Genomic DNA, 15,858 nt, shown 5'->3' on the forward strand with positions numbered 1-15,858 from the left:
GTGAGTCACCTCATTACTTTCAGTACTGTCCTGGGACCCTCGATGAGTGCGGTTGGTCGGAGTGCTGCATCCCAGGGCAGGCACAACACGTGCCAGCAAGCACATCGTGCCGGGTGTGAGAGCAGCACTGAGGCAGAGGGGAAAGAAAGGCAAGAACTTGTAGCGCAGAGTGGTTTGTGCAGTCGGCTATACCTGCACTCCTACTTCCATTTCTCAAAGGGAGCCTTGCCAGTTCTCTGAAATGAATCTGTGGAAATTAAATCAAAAAGGGGATGAATTTGACTTGCAGATATCTAAGACTTTCATCTTTTTTTTTTTTTAATAAAAAGTTGGAAATGTTCATATATCTATATATACACACACAAATGTATACACCCGCAGATGTAATCTCTGTTTGCCGTAGAGATAAATGAAAGTCCTCTGACTGTGACCCTTTAAAATTACTGTCCTATCAGTCAGCTGGAATTGCTTTCAGTCCAGCTGTGTCAAATAAGTCACGAGATTCCAGATTCATTTCTCCCAGATCTTTATGTGACTTGGCACCTGAGCAGGTTGTGGTGCTGAGCCCCATTACTTTGGGAACACCAGTACCTATGGAGCACGTGGCCACAGCTGAGCAGTGCGTTTTAGTACCAGTAACTGGTTTTCCTGAGGATTTTAAAATGGCAAAAACTCTACGAAAGTTCATAAGCCTTCAGGGAAAAAGGTTCTGTTGCAAGAAAGGGAGCAAAAAAGAAGCAGAAAGATGGAAGTCCATCTTGCTTAAGGCATTTGGTGAAGTCTTTCACACCTGTGCAAAATGTTTATAGAAAGATGCTCAGCTGACACATTGGTAGCGTTTTGATTACTTGCTTTGCATGGGTGTAAATGATTAAGTGAAGTGCCAAGCAGTGGAGGATTCAGCATAATGATAGCACTGTTTTAGCTTGCTCTGCACAGCTCGTTCTATTAATATATGTGGTCAGGAAGGAACGCAGTCTCACTTTGCTAAAATCTGAAACTCGGTAAAGCATAATATGTGCAGTATTAATTTTGGTTTGACACCTGCCAGGCAAAGATCTTCATGAGCCAAAGGCATTCTTCTAAACGAAGTTCCATCTGTTGCACAGATCTTTGATTCTGATATTTCTGATTACTCAAGCCAAGGCAAAAAGAATAGCCAGCTTGATGAGAGATCTCTAAGTGGAATGAGCAGTTTTATCAGGGTTAAGTATAATGGCTTGTTGTCCTGTTTGGTTTAGGATCTGTAAGGGAAAAATGTGTGACTAGTTGTGTTATATAACAGAACAGTCCTTCGTGTTGGCAGCGCTAGCTTTGTTGTTGTATGAGAGAAACATCTATAGCAAAGTCCAAGTGCATGATTTTATCTTTGAAATGCCTCAGCCTTTAGAAATATTTCTATGAAGGAAAGTTGCTGGTAAAAAATTTACTCGCTCATTGTGCTTATTGGCAGATAAACATCCCGTGGATCTTCCTATGGCTCTTACACACAGAGGAGCAGCAGAATTAATGCGTACCTCAGCTCCTTTAACGACATTTGAAGTCAGTATTCAAGTAGTTTCTGTCAAAAGAAATTATGTGCCAATCCCTCGACAAAAATTGTATGATGAGTTTGTCACATAGCTGACAAAATAATCATTAATTGCTCCAGTTGTCTTTGTTTTGCACTTAGAGTGGGTGAGTTCTTCTGTCAGCGCTGCCCTGCCCACCTGGATAAACATTGGTTTCCTATGGAGTCATGAGAAGCCGAATGTGCCTTGTGATCGTCATGACTTCGTACAACCAACCACTGATTGTTAATTATTATTTGTGATAGCGCAGAGAAGAGACTTGATTGAGGGAAATGATGGCTCTACATGGTTCAGACCCGTAATTAATGGTTGAATGTGTCGTGAGTATTATCAAACTCCATTGAATTCACTCAGAACTACAGAGCATTCAAAATTAAATAGAAATTTGCAGACATACTTTAGAATTTGATTTTCAGCATTATTTCTAGAGTTGACTTGCTGTGACTGATGGCATATAAACCAGTCTCTGCTCTGGCAGGCTATCAGATAGCTTTGTACTAGCACATAGTTGTACTTGGCTTCCAAAAGCATGGTCTTACCTGTTCTTTCCAGAAAACTTTCCAAGGCATATTTGGAAAAATCTTTGGCCAAGATCTGAATGCTGACTATTTGTATTTATGCAGTTCTTCCAAGCTCAGGTGTTCCTCAGAATCTTCCCATTAACGGGATGTTTGTTTCTTTTTTCCTTAGTGCTGCATGCTGAACTTGTTAATGTCATAGAATCATAGAATCAAGAGTCCTAGAATCATAGAATCATTAAGGCTGGAAAAGACTTTTAAGAACATCTCATCCAACCACCAGCCCATCGCCACCATGCCCACTGACCATGTTCCTCAGTGCCACATCCACACAGTTCTTGAACACCTCCAGGGACGGTGACTCACACCTGCCCTGGGCAGCCTGTGCCACTGCAGCGCCACTCTTTCAGAGAAGACATTTTTCCTAATTTTTAGCTGAAGTATCACTGCAAGGATGCTGTGGCTTCAGTACTGTGTGTGTGTGCTTATTTATGTACAACAAGGTTGTATGTAAGTACATATAATAAATAAATAAATGTAAATCCATGGGAAATATCAAGCAAATTTTATTTCCACTTCAGGTACTAGAGCAGTATCGTAAAATGCTAAAACAAAAAAGCATAAGACACAGTATAATTCAGTCCAGTCCTGTCTGTAATGCTTAGGTGATCTTGCTTGAAAAGGGAGCAGGCTTATAACATTTTGTGTTTGTGCTTTCTTTGCATAGTAATTCTTTTCCTCTTACATATCGATAAATGTCATTTAATTTATACAGTCAATTACGTGATTTCTCAGTGTGCAACAACAGAGAACTACTGGGTAGGGTTGTAATTATTTAATTTTCATGTGAAACAGAACAAAATCTATGGTATTAGCTGCTGAAACTTCATCCCTGCTCTTCTTGATAGAAAGCAATTGAAAAGTGAAAAACGGATTAGCTTCAGCTCCTCAAACCCAGGGATTGCTCCCTGCAGCCTGAAGAGGGTGAAAGCATGGATTTATTTAGGGACTTCCCTGTCAATCTGTTTAACGTGGATTAAACAGGACTAATACTGAAGGCTAACAGTCTGCAGAAATCCGTGGAGGTAAAAACATGTTAGACACCTTACAAATAATAAATCCTGGAAAACCATGCAGCTACTGGAACTGAATAGTGAGAAAGCAATTGAAACCTTTTGTCATGAATGTTTGTGTTTCAGGTTTTACTAGTCTGCTACCACATCTACAGCTACCGTGCATCCGTTAGTAAGTGATAAAGAAAACATGAATTAGCTGCTGGTACTGAGCCGTAATAGAAACATCTGCATTCTGGAATTGCCTGTAGATTTACAAAATTTTATGCCACCTTTTTTTCCTACTCTAATATCACAAGTTTATTTAATGTCACAAAGCATGAAGCTTTACAGAGCTTGCAGATGAAGAGGTTACCAGTGAATGAAGATATACGTACCTTTATATTACTGTAGAAATGCATAATCTCAGCGGGAAGGAGTTGAATTTGGTGCCAGGGGTGGGTAGGGCCTTACTTGAGGGAGACTATTTAAAATTGCTGTGGCTGGGATTATCACAGAATCATGGCTGCATTTTTTCCTACGCATTGACTGTCAGAGTTTTATGTTCGTATTCGTTTAAAAAACAACAACAGGGACCTTTCTATAATGCAACGCATTTTAAAAACCAGCATGACGTGGAAGAACGCAGCCAATCTTTGTACCGTATATTTACTGCCATTTTGATTAATGTCTGATAATTTAATTATGAGAAGTGGAAACGTAAATTACCGTAATAGAAGTACACTTCAGGGTAAGTGTGTTTTACGATCTCTAATTGCTGAGGTTGGTTTTAATCATACACATTCTGTATATTAATGACTGTGTGCATTCATAAGATCAGAAAATACCCTTTTGCAGAAACTTTAAAATTCTGCATCTGTGAAGCCTACCTATAGCATATACTCAGGTGAACATAAAATTCTCTGTCAAATTTGTTTTACTGTAGCATAGTCAGTGCAGCTTTCTCCCCTTGTATGTGCTGGTAGTACAGACTCCATTCTGTAGTTTAGTCAGAGTATTAAATGAAAAAGACTTATTTTTATTACATTAGAGAAGATAGTATTTATTCTGGATTTATCCAGGCATTCTTAGGAAGGTAACTGGGCCTATTCTTCCTGCAGAGCTGCAGGTTTTCCATCACCAGGGTTTTCCTGTGTTGATACAACTCTATGGAAGAAGAGGGAGTTTCCAAGTGGAGATCAGCGCATTTTTGGCAGTCATCATTAAATGATGTCCCCTGATATAGTGAAATAGGTTGAAAGAGGGAGGTGTGACTCTCCTTTCAGTAATGAGCAGAAAGCTGCAGAGAAGGCAGCAGGCATTGGCAGATGGAACAACGACCACACTCTCCCACCATGACAGAGAAACAGCTGGGGATATGCTAAAAGCAGAAGTCAGTACATCTCCTCTGATGATCTTCTGTTTTAATCTTCCTCTGTAAATTACTTTAATCTAGGTATATTAATTTTATATACAGAAATATCTATAATGGGGTCAGATTTCCATGTTCAGGTACTGCAAGGTATGGTTCCATTTTTCTCATTCCCCAGTCCAACAGTTTTTGAAACTCACTGGCATCAGGAAGCAGACCATAGTGGTTCTGAATAGTCTCTTCTGGATGGACTGCACAATCCATATTTACAGATTTATAGAAAAATGATATATAGAAGGTAAATATTTTTCCATATTCCACAGAGCGTGATTATTTGGAGCTGTTGCATTTTACTAGTGTTCCCTTCCCAGCCTTTGAATCAGTTTGATGTAAAATTTGCAACAGCAAAAGGAAAAAACAGCACAAATTATACAGTATGGGTTGGTTTCTGGATAGTCTGTTGTACTTTTTTTTACTCATCCATGTTTTGAGCTAGTTTGTTGTGTTTGAATGGGTCTTCTTCAATGGAACTTCTTCTACAGCAAGGAAATGATCTTGTAGTGCTTCCTCAACATTTTTAATTTGCACAGGACAGAATAAGTGCTTCATTCTCCGTGAAAGCCCACCAAATAAAGCTAGCATGGTACATCCCATTTAGCACTCCAGTCATTCATTGCCATAGGCTGGCTTAATGCTCATGAATTTGGATATGCTGTAGGAAGAGAGCAGGCATGTGCCTTCCATTCTGCCTGTTATGACAGGGATGAGGGAGAAGAGCTGAACAAGAAAGCAGAAGAGCAGCCCCACTAAAGGAGGCTTACTGTCACCTCCCATCCCCTTTTCTAACAAATTGAGCCAACCCGCTCCCTGCGGTTACCCAGCAGTTACCCTCTTTATTCCATCCTTCTCACCATGACCACTTTCATCATCTGGTCTTGGATTCTGTGAAGTACATTACTTGCTAGGAGCCCTCAGGACTCATAATTTCCTCTTTCCCTTTCACCCAAGGTCTCTGATAGCTCATGGAGGACTGCTGCTCTGTGAAATCTCAGGTCCCTCCGTTATCAGCAGCCTTACACACTCACCTCCCCATTCAGGTTCTGCAGCCCCACCTCAAAGCTCTTGAAAGCTTGTCCCAGCCTGATCCTCCAAGTGTTGTTCTGCTTCACGATCCAGTTCTGCAGTTGTGCTCGGCCCAAGGGGATTACACTTTAAAGCAAATCTACATGATTATACGCAGGTTTTTTTGCTATTATGACACTTAGTCATTAAATAATTCCTGGAACATAAGGCACCTGCCAAAATACACAGCACACGGTCTGGCAACCATGACCAGACCTGCTCAGTACTGGGTCGGCTGTTCAGACTAGTTGAACAAGTGCACTGCGTTTGGAGGGGGCTGGAGGGAAGCAGCGACTGCCACTAGTTCTTTCTTATGCATGTTTTCATAGAATCATAGAACCACAGAATGGATTGATTTGGAGGGGACCGTAGCTAGTTCCACACTGCTGCCATGGGCAGGGCTGTCACCAACTAGATCAGGCTGCCCAGGGCCCTATCCAGCCCAGCCCTTAGCTGAAGAGCTCCACGTGTGGCTGCTGGCACATGAGCTTTGGTGTTCTATGGTGCCTCTCCATTGTCACTGGGAGCTCCCATTTTCTGTAACATAGTTTCCTATTAACCAAAGCTGTGCTGTTCTCTTCTGAGGGCTGTTACGTATATTTGTCTACCCTTGGTACCTTCTGAACCTGTTGGCCAGTTTCAAGAAGCCTGCCTACTTGCAGCAGTAGAGAAGATTTCATCAGTAAGCCTCCAGAGAGGCCCTGTGAGGACTGGCTGAAGCAGGAGTCAATCAGCTATGGAATCACACCTGGGGAAGCAAGGCTTTTTTTGGTTTGTGCTTGTGGGACTTCTTGCTCCAGCTTTAACACTTCTCAGGGAAGAAGTGTACTCCAGATGCCAGAAAAGACGATTAAAGAGGACTCTGAAATGCTTGCTTTGAACTCTTTAGATATTATGAGTAGGATCTGGTAAGGGTGTCAAGAGAATAAAAAGGGCTAGGCAGTTGAGTTCAGATCACTGAAGGACTGTACGCCTACCAAGAGAAGATGTGGAGGCCAGAAGCCTGCCTAAGAAATTATTCCTTTCTGCAGTCTCATTCCCAGCTGTGCAAGATTTGAAGCCCAGAATCACCTGCCTGTTTGTGAGGTGATAATACAAAAATAAGAGTGTTTGCCTAGCACTTTCAGCCAAAGATCTTGCATTTGATTTTATTGTGTCTAAGCATACCTTTCTTCCCAGGAGTTTTCTCTCTCTCCACCAGCCTCTGTTCTGGATGCTGGGAAGTGTTCTTAACCCTTCACAGGGAAATCTTTCTATTTTTTACTGGAATTATTAATCAAGAGAAAGAGAACAAAGTAGAGCTTTATCATGCTGCTCAGCACTGGGATGTGCAGCTCAGAGAGACCTGGATTCCAGTCTCTTCCAGGACTGCTTCTGCTTTCTTATCCAGTGAGTGCACATGGCCATTTTAACAGATAAAATACAGAGGCAGTGCTGGAAGCAGAGACCAGTTCCCAGAACATCCTTTCCCAAGGGGCAGCTTTAACCAGCAGTGATTAGATAACAGGTGGCCTCAGTTATCCCTAACTCTGTCCTTAACTGCATATGGAGTTGTCCTCCAGGATGAGGTGGCAGCTGATTGGGACTTTTTCAGCACTTTGGATTCAGACACATCATTTTCATCAAAGTACTTTTCACACAACAGATAGCAAAAACCAGTAAAATAAATTGACTGCATCAGGGAGAAGGATCTTTGAAACTCTAAGCAGATGCTTTTGGTCACACACAGAGGAGTCATATTTACACAGAAAAGAGACCTTCAGACAGAAGCACTTAGGCTGCTGATGGTTCTGAGGAATCAGCTGGGCACTTTGCAGACCACCCCAGAACACCTCAGTGTTTATTACTGCTGCATCCCGTGCTGGAACCAAGCTTGTTTGCTCCCCCATTCAAAGCTCACTTTGCTGGACTTTATGTTACATCTTCTCACTTCTGCCAAGGGGGGCTGATCTGGAGTGAGTTTCTTTTTCCATCCCCCTGATTGCTACAACATCCTGGAGTTTTGTGCTTGAAACTGTGGCATTCTGGAGTGCATTAAAAAGAGTGTGTCCAGCAGGTCAAGGGAGGTGATCCTCCCCCTCTACTCTGCCCTGGTAAGGCCTCATCTGGAGTACTGTGTCCAGTTCTGGGCTCCCCAGTACAAAAAAGACAGGGATCTCTTGGAAAGAGTTCAGTGGAGGGCCACAAAGATGGTGAAGGGCCTGGAGCATCTCCCCTATGAAGAAAGGCTAAGTGAACTGGGTCTGTTTAGCCTTGAGAAAAGATGACTGAGAGGGGACCTGATCCAGGTTTATAAATATCTGAGGAGTGGCGGCCATAGCGGTGAGGCCAGTCTCTTTTCAGTGGTACGTGGAGACAGGACGAGGGGAAACGGACATAAGCTGCAGCATAGGAAGTTTCACAGGAATGTGCGTAAGAACTTCTTCACGGTGAGGTGACGGAGCACTGGAACAGGCTGCCCAGGGAGGTTGTGGAGTCTCCTTCTCTGGAGATATTCAAGTCTCGCCTGGACGCCTACCTGTGCGACCTGGTGTAGGGAACCTGCTTTGGCAGGGGGGTTGGTCTCGATGATCTCCCTTCCAACCCCTACAATTCTGTGATTCTGTGATTCTGTGAACTGGGAATGTCTCGAAGAAAACTGAATGCCAAAGTGGGAACCGGATGCTTTTGCCCCAAACATATTTTTGGTATCTGGGTTACTCTGTTTTGTTTGGTCCCTGTCTGTGGTAATTTCTATTTATATCCAGATCTGTTTCCTGTCCACACTCACTAGCGTGGCTATGTCTCCCACTTTGAGCCACGGTCCAGAAGCACACAGGCTGGTAGTTGTCAATGTTTTCTTTTTGTTTTCAGCTGGGATGGCTAGGATTAAGGTTGAGGATGAATGATCTTCCTTGACCAGCTAGAGCCAGTGGCAGGAAGCAGGTGGAGAAGGGGAGAAGCCTGTCCCTTTGTGCTGCAGCTTTGAACAGGAGGAGCCACAGTTCTTTCTCTGGGTCAGTTCCAACTCCAAATCCAGGGTGGAGAGCATCCTCCCTGCTTTCAGCCCTGAGAAGAGGAATTTTTGTGGTCCCAGTGCTGCTCCAGCAATCTGGCATTAGAGCAGCCCTGCCCCAAGTCAACGTGCTCCCCAGCACAGAGCTGTCAGCTTGCCATTTCTCAGGGCCTTGGTGGTTTCGGTGTGAGCGGTGAAAGGTTGAACTCTCAATCTCCACAGCATGCAGCCATGACATTTCACACAACAGACTATGTCCACAGCTGTTGTGGTCTTTCACTTAGCCTGCTCTCTGGAGGTAGAAACACCACAAATGGTCTTTTTTGTAATAGCCATCAGCACCTTCCAGGTTCTCCTGTAAAATACAGGTCACACCACTATAGCAAAATAATGAACAAGCAGCCCAGTGGCACCACGGGTGCAAGTCAGGTCACCCTCCACAAGCCCCACTTCTCCCCATTTCCAATGATGCAGTATGAATTTCACAAGCCTGTATCTATCTTAAACACAGACATCTTCATACTGGATCCACCTAAAGTTAGAAAAGCTTTGTATCTTTGCAAATTTAGGTCTTAGTTTCCTGAATGTATATTTCAAATGCAGTCAGAGCATCTGCATAATTGGAACTTATACTGTACTCTTGCTACCTCCATCAGCCTATTCTGACCAATGCAGATTGTAAGCGGGGGTCTGCAGTAAAAATAACCAAAACAAGCTGTCTTTAATGTTTTTGCAATGTGTTCAAAGCAGCTTGGTTGCTGAGGACAGAAAAAGCATTTCCCTTTTACCTGAAATGCCCTTGTGTTTATTAAATTAAGAGTGTTATTAATCGTAGATCATATCCAAACCTTTATATTATTTTACATTTGTCATAACTAAATGATCTCACTAAATATTTCTGTATACCTCTAAATAATGTTGCCTGTCATGTAATACTTGTCTTGGTTTTTTCTCAGTGAGAAGTGAGCTGAAAAAGAGCTATCACAGAAAATAAAATGGGACTAAAGTAACAGGCCTTTGTATTAAATTTAACATTTGGCTCCTGTCCCAGAATTTCCTGCATCCATATTGGAATCAGATGCTAGCCCAAGATGAAAAGATTTCCTGGATGGGTTTTATTCTTATTCTTATTAAAGGGCTGATAACAGGCTGAAGGCAAGATACTTGTTGTAGTAAAAAAATCTGCCTGATATCAAAGGCTGGATGGACAAGCTGACATATATTGTTGTTAGGCCTCCCTGCTTGATCACATTTCAGTACCATAAAATCATTCTGCTAGTGAACACGAGATGTAAAAATCTCAATGTGAGAGCAAAAATCTTGGGCTGGCAGGTCCTCCTCCTGGGCACAGAGTTCTTGCTTAGTAGCTGAGACAGTACGTGGGTTCAATAGCAAGAAATATTGTTTGCTGCAGCACAGGGTAGCTGTCTTCATTGTAAATCGTACTTATTATCAAGTACTTGCGTTCACTTTTGTGTTCATGACAGGCACTCAATGGTCTCGATGTGCCCATGGAACTGGCATTGTGTGTAATGGGGGGGCAGCCCCGTGGTGCTGCTCTTCCTTCTTCAGGAGAGTTGTGCTGGGGTGACAGGCCGTGGAGGCTCCTTTGCCACTGCTGACATCGACAACGAAATGTACAGCCTGCATGCCACAGAGCCTTTGTCTTTCCAGATGCATTCTTGGGAGAAGGTGAATTCTGTCTTGAGCTCTGTGATGAGGGCTGGAGCCACTGACCTGACACAAACCCTTCTGTCTCAGAAGCTGCTGAAGCTGAAAGGTGGTCTGGACATTCAGCCTTTGCTATTGTAGCTGGGACCTGTGCAAGAAAGCTTGTGACCTGTGCCCTACCCCAAAACTAGCCACTGTCCCAGTTCTTTTGGCAGCCAGGAGATGAGAGGCCCTAATGCTGTGGTTTAACCCTGCAGGCAGCTCAGCACCACTCAGCCACCCGTCACACTCCCCAGGTGGAATAGGGGAGAGAATTGGAAAGGGAAAAGTGCAGAAATCCGTAGGCCTGAGATAAAGACAGTTTTCTAGGTAAAAACAAAAGCTGCATACGTAAGTGACGCAAAGCGAGGAACACATTCCTTGCTTTCCATCACCAGGCAGGTGTTCAATCACTTCCAGGAAAGCAAGGCTCATCATGCATAATAGTTTCTTGGGAAGACAAACGCCATCACTCTGAAAATCCACCCTTCCTCCTTCATTCCCCTGGCTTTTATTGCTGTCCATGATGCTGTATGGTATGGGACATCCCTTTCATCAGTCTGGGTCAGCTGTCCCGGTTCTGTCTCCTCCCAGCCCCTTGCCGCCAGGGCAGCACGAGGAGCTGAAAAGTCCTTGGCTCTGTGCATGCACTGCTCCACAGCAATGGAAACATCCGTGCGTTATCAACACTATTTTCATCAAAAATCCAAAACACAGTATCACATGAACATCTAGGAAAAAAAAAAATCTCTGTCCCAGCCAAAACTGTGACACCTAGATGCTCTCCAGAAAGCAATTTTGCCTTTACTCAAAACAGCTCCATAGAACACTCATGTGTGATTGGGCTCCAACAGTATGAATGTTCGCAGGCTCTGGGTATTCTATGCAAAAACAATTTTTGTTTTCAGACAGTGGAGTAGTGCTTTCTAGTGTTGCTGTTCTGCTGTGGCAGAGACTGTGAACAGGGTATTGGAGCTATAAATTAGATTTTGCAAAGCAGCTCTTCTGGAGGGAGGCTGCTGCTTCAGATTGGCAGGCTATAATTAGCATTTTCCTGAGGTTATTTTTGCTCTGTTTTGACGCAGTATCTTCAGTGACAAGAGCAGAGTAGCAATTGCAGCTTGCATTGACCCTTCATTACAGCTTGTGATCTCAAAAGGTATCAGAGAGTGAATATGTTTTGCAGATATGCTGCTTTTCTAGATACACCTTTTCAAAGCAACTGGTCTGTGGTTTGAATTTACAGGCAGAGAACTGTTTCACCAGCGCTGGGCGTTTACAGCATCGACGTCAACATGTGAGCTTATACCCAGCGCTCCTTTTATAGTCAATGGAGAGAAATGTGCATTTTTAGAGGAGTAATTCATCTAGTCTATTTTAAACATCTTCTTTCAAATATACGAATTGTATTCTAGAAGAGCCTATTTCTCTCCTCGGGAGTAATTAATCCTAGCACTGTTAGGGTTTATTCAAATAAAAGAAAAGCCCCCGAAGCTGGCCACCCAAAGATGATTTTGCTATATATAACAGCGAACAAAGGGTAAGCAGCATCCTAGGAGACTGAAGACTTCCTGGTAACTAAGGAATCAGTTATTTCTGATGTGTATAAACAGAGAGACAGGACCGAAGTGGTGAGATATTATTGGTCCTATATGTGTCATTGTCATACTTGTACAGCAAGGCTGATTTTCAGAATGTGCTGACTGCTGGAAGCATGTTCCTTTAAAACCTTTCTTGTTCACTCCCCCAAAATCTGTAATTACTTTTGAAAGTTCTGGCTTCAGAGTAGAATTCTGATATCTGGATTATTGGCATTCAGAAGCTCCAGGCTCTCTAATAAGGTCTATTGAGCATTAGTTTTCCTCTAATTAATCTTGTATTTGATTATGTAATTCATTTTTCCAGTTGAGTGTCCTTGCTGTTTCTCAAATTAATAAATTATTTCACCTCAGCTTTGCTTATTCTCTCCTTGTCAAGGTTCCGCGTTAATATTTGCAACATTGCCTAGTGATGTGTGTTTGCATTTTCTTTATTTTTTTTACAGATGCAGCCGAAATTGCCCCATGTATTTTGAAGAGTTCACCAACAGATCAACAGATGAACAAGCTTGCGAGGAGACTGGGACCCGAATGGGAGCATATTGTTCTGTGCTTGGGTTTGTCCCATACTGACATCTATCGATGTAAAGTCAATCACCCTCACAACGTTCAGTCACAGATAGTAGCTGCTTTTGTACTGTGGAGACAGCGTTTTGGGAAAAATGCAACAATCCAAAGTCTGCATGCTAGTCTGATGGCAGAAGAAGTGGATCCTTCTGTGATGCAGTGCATGCTTGAGTAAAGCCTTGCCATTCATTGGGAGCTTTCGAGTACTTTGCTAAATTAAGTACATCACGAGACGAGTTGAAGATCTGGTGCATCAAACTGGCAAAACTGGGGTTGAGAACTGTGATTTTATTAAGTTTCTACATTTCAGTTTTCTGTGGCACCTTGTGACTTGTAATTCTTTTCGTGCCAGGTTTCTTTTTAGCAGGCATTAAAAAATGGATCACTCTTTCCTCTTTCTTTGCTCTTGTACTATTCCAGTGGGGATATAGGGTGACGCTTAAAGTCCTTGCACACAGGAGGCCCTGCAGTGAGTTCAGCAAGGTTTCCCATTTCACAGTGGAAGCAACACTTGATTTAACCTGTTTTCTGCACTATGGACTAAGAGCCTTTTTTACTGCTGTTCCATGCTAATTCCCTGATATCCCAATAAGAAATGAGAATAATCACTGTTACTAATGCAATGATTATACAGCAGTTACTGCAGGTGGCCGTTTCACATTTGTCAGTCTTAGCACATATCACTTCTTGCTCGGGTAGATGGCTGCCACTTTATTCTACCTTTCAAACTGGCCCTAAGAGAGAGTAACAGGAACCTGGTGTGCTGGTGAGGTCTTTTCCCATTATAGTTTAAAAGGTGTAGGTTTCTCCAAGGAGGCGGACACTGCGTAAGTGTGGGTGGGGAATTCTCTGGGAAGATACGCAGCAGGAACGTCACAGAGGATAGGCAGAGAAGGTACCTAAGAAATGAGATGACTTTTAAGTTTCCCATCTTTGTCTCAGCTAGTAAACTGGAAGATAAACTGATGTCTGCTGAGTCTTTGTGCTATAGCATGTATGCAGAGGCAACAGAAGCAACCAGCTGCTCTTAGAGACCTGATGGCAAGAGGCTAAATACATGTTAATTCTTTATGGGCACTTTACTGTACTGTAAATGAGGAACAATGTTTGAGTGCAGGGTTTCCAGGTCTGTTTATGAGCAAGTTCTGGTAGACCATTTCATCTATACAGAGTCATTGCCAAATAACTTCCCATCCTACAGGATCTGCTCCATATAATTTAACAGCTTAACAGGCTTGTCAGAAATCTTTACTAGAGAAAGAATGAGCTTTATTGCCTTTTTTTCTTTTTTAATTCTTCCTCTACTCTGATTTTTGAAGCCATTTCCCAAAGATGGGAAATTAGGAAAAACAAAGACATTTTCAGGAGACATTGTCTGCCTTGCTTTTCAGAAGCATGAAGAGCTGTCCTGGCAATTCCTGCAGGTCCTGAAGTGATCTGGTAGTAGTCTTCTGCATACAGCTTTCACCTTCAGTAAATCATGATCCTCATTTGGATCTTAATTAATCATTATCCTATTACAGCTATTTACAGAGTCTAAGTCTATCAACAAGTCCCAAATAAACAGTTTAAATCAATTTAGGCCGTGTTACTTATTTTACTAGTTCGTGATGCTTTCATGCCAGCATATACTTTTTGTTGAAAAACTCCTAGAGGTATACGGAGACATTTGGCAAATTCACATAGACACGGTGCAGAGAAAGGAGTGTGAGGACTCTGAACCTGTTCTGCTACGAGATGAGCACCGGTGTGACATGTATGTTAGGGAAGAGGGGCAGAGCGGCATCCCTGGCAGCAGCTTGGAGGGAGATGTGAAGTGGGACGAAATACCGAAAGCGTGGCTTACAGGAGGAATGCAGCTCTACAGTCACATAAATGCAAGGACCTTGTCTTGTTCTGAGCCGGCATGGGCCAAATCTGAACACAGACTGGTGGCATGGGGAGCCATCCCCAGTTAGCCCAGCCTGAATGCGGCAGTACAGCCAGTCCCGCAGTGAAGCGGTAGGATGGGTGGTGCACTCACAGGTCCTGGTACTTTCTTCTCTGCATGAACTTTGGATTTTATATTCTTCTTTTATAAGGCCGATGTCAGATTACACATAACTATATTTAGAGCATTTTAAAGAAAAGAGCTTGGAACAGGTATGAAGTCTCATGCCAAAGAAGCCTTCCTAACCAGTCAGGTATCCTGACAAAGCACCTAATTCATAATTTATAGCTGCTTTCACGTTCCCAGGCCCAAAATTAGTGCTGTAATACTTGAGGTGCAAATACTGAAGGGAGAGGTTTACTTGTTTTATGAGACTGTTTCCATTGCTGTTATTTTTAAATTCATGGAAATGTTTCTATTAGACTCTTCAGTTTTATTAAGGCTTGTTTTTGCACCACACAAATACAGGGACACACTAAACTTGACAGTAGTATTCCTTTAACCCAGTGGATTTTTCCATCTACTTAAAAATATTTTTCTTCTGTATGTAATGCTTTATTTTACACGAGGATGTAATTAAGACAATTTAATTCTTCAGATGTAAAGCAACGCCTCTCATTCTCCCTTAGCACAGCCAAGAGATCTTAAAATGTTTATTCTTCTCTGGCTAATTTGAGAGCAAATGTTACTTGTTTAAATGTCACTCTGAGGCAAGCCGGCACTCGAGCATTGTTCAGGGGGAGGCAGCTCCATCAGTCAGTGTCCCCATCTCTGCCTTCACACTTTGGGTGACAACCCAGGGTTGGTAGGGGCTGCTCCCTGCCCCAGGGACGGTGATGGGAACAGCACCCACAGCGGTCATCTCGCCCGGTGGCAGTTCAAGTGTTTTCAACTGAGTTCTGGTTTCTTAGCTGAAGCCAAAAAAGTCTTTTGAGAGCAACTAGTGTGATTGCTCTGTACTTGTTTGCAGCAGTGTTTAGGTGCCCTGAGAGAGAAAAGCAAAGGTGTCTCCTGGGTCTCCTACAGAAATGAATAGCTTGACTTCTAGCTCCTGGAATAAGCAGCCATTGCTTCTCTTCCTTGACTTATAAAGGAGATGCTCAGATCCCGTTTAATTCTTCAGAGGTAAGTAGGCTTTACAAAAAATTGTTTTGTACTCGGAGAGTACAGGCAGACTCTTAGCATAGCAAAAGGAAAGGGCTAAGAGCAGTACTTCCCACCTGCACAGAGCAACATGGATTATCACAAAGGAGAGACCACATGACCACATGGATTAGGCTTCACATTGCTCTAAACAGTGGCTGGAGTGTAGAGGAGAACTAAAATGCAGTCATCTTTGAGCTGCTTCTCTGAGATGATGCGGGGGAAATTTCCGTCTTGACTCATATATTACGACAGTCATCGATCTATGGAATAAAACATT

At 42.8% G+C, this 15,858-nt stretch overlaps 1 protein-coding gene across 3 annotated transcripts in view; it reads left to right on the top strand.

Moving 5' to 3' along the window:
- CRADD (CARD and death domain containing adaptor protein) overlaps positions 1–14,082 on the top strand; it is a 75,563-nt gene extending 61,481 nt beyond the window's left edge. For all 3 annotated transcript variants that reach the window (XM_085223074.1, XM_019613823.3, XM_019613828.3), the window contains one exon: positions 12,385–14,082. In XM_085223074.1, coding sequence (XP_085079200.1) covers positions 12,385–12,680 — 296 coding nt within the window. In that variant the 3' untranslated portion in view covers positions 12,681–14,082. The remainder of the gene's footprint in view (positions 1–12,384) is intronic.
- The last annotated feature ends 1,776 nt before the right edge of the window (positions 14,083–15,858 follow it).

This window comes from Meleagris gallopavo, chromosome 1, assembly GCF_905368555.1.
Source record: "Meleagris gallopavo chromosome 1, MGAL_WU_HG_1.1, whole genome shotgun sequence".
Classification (NCBI taxonomy): domain Eukaryota; kingdom Metazoa; phylum Chordata; class Aves; order Galliformes; family Phasianidae; genus Meleagris; species Meleagris gallopavo.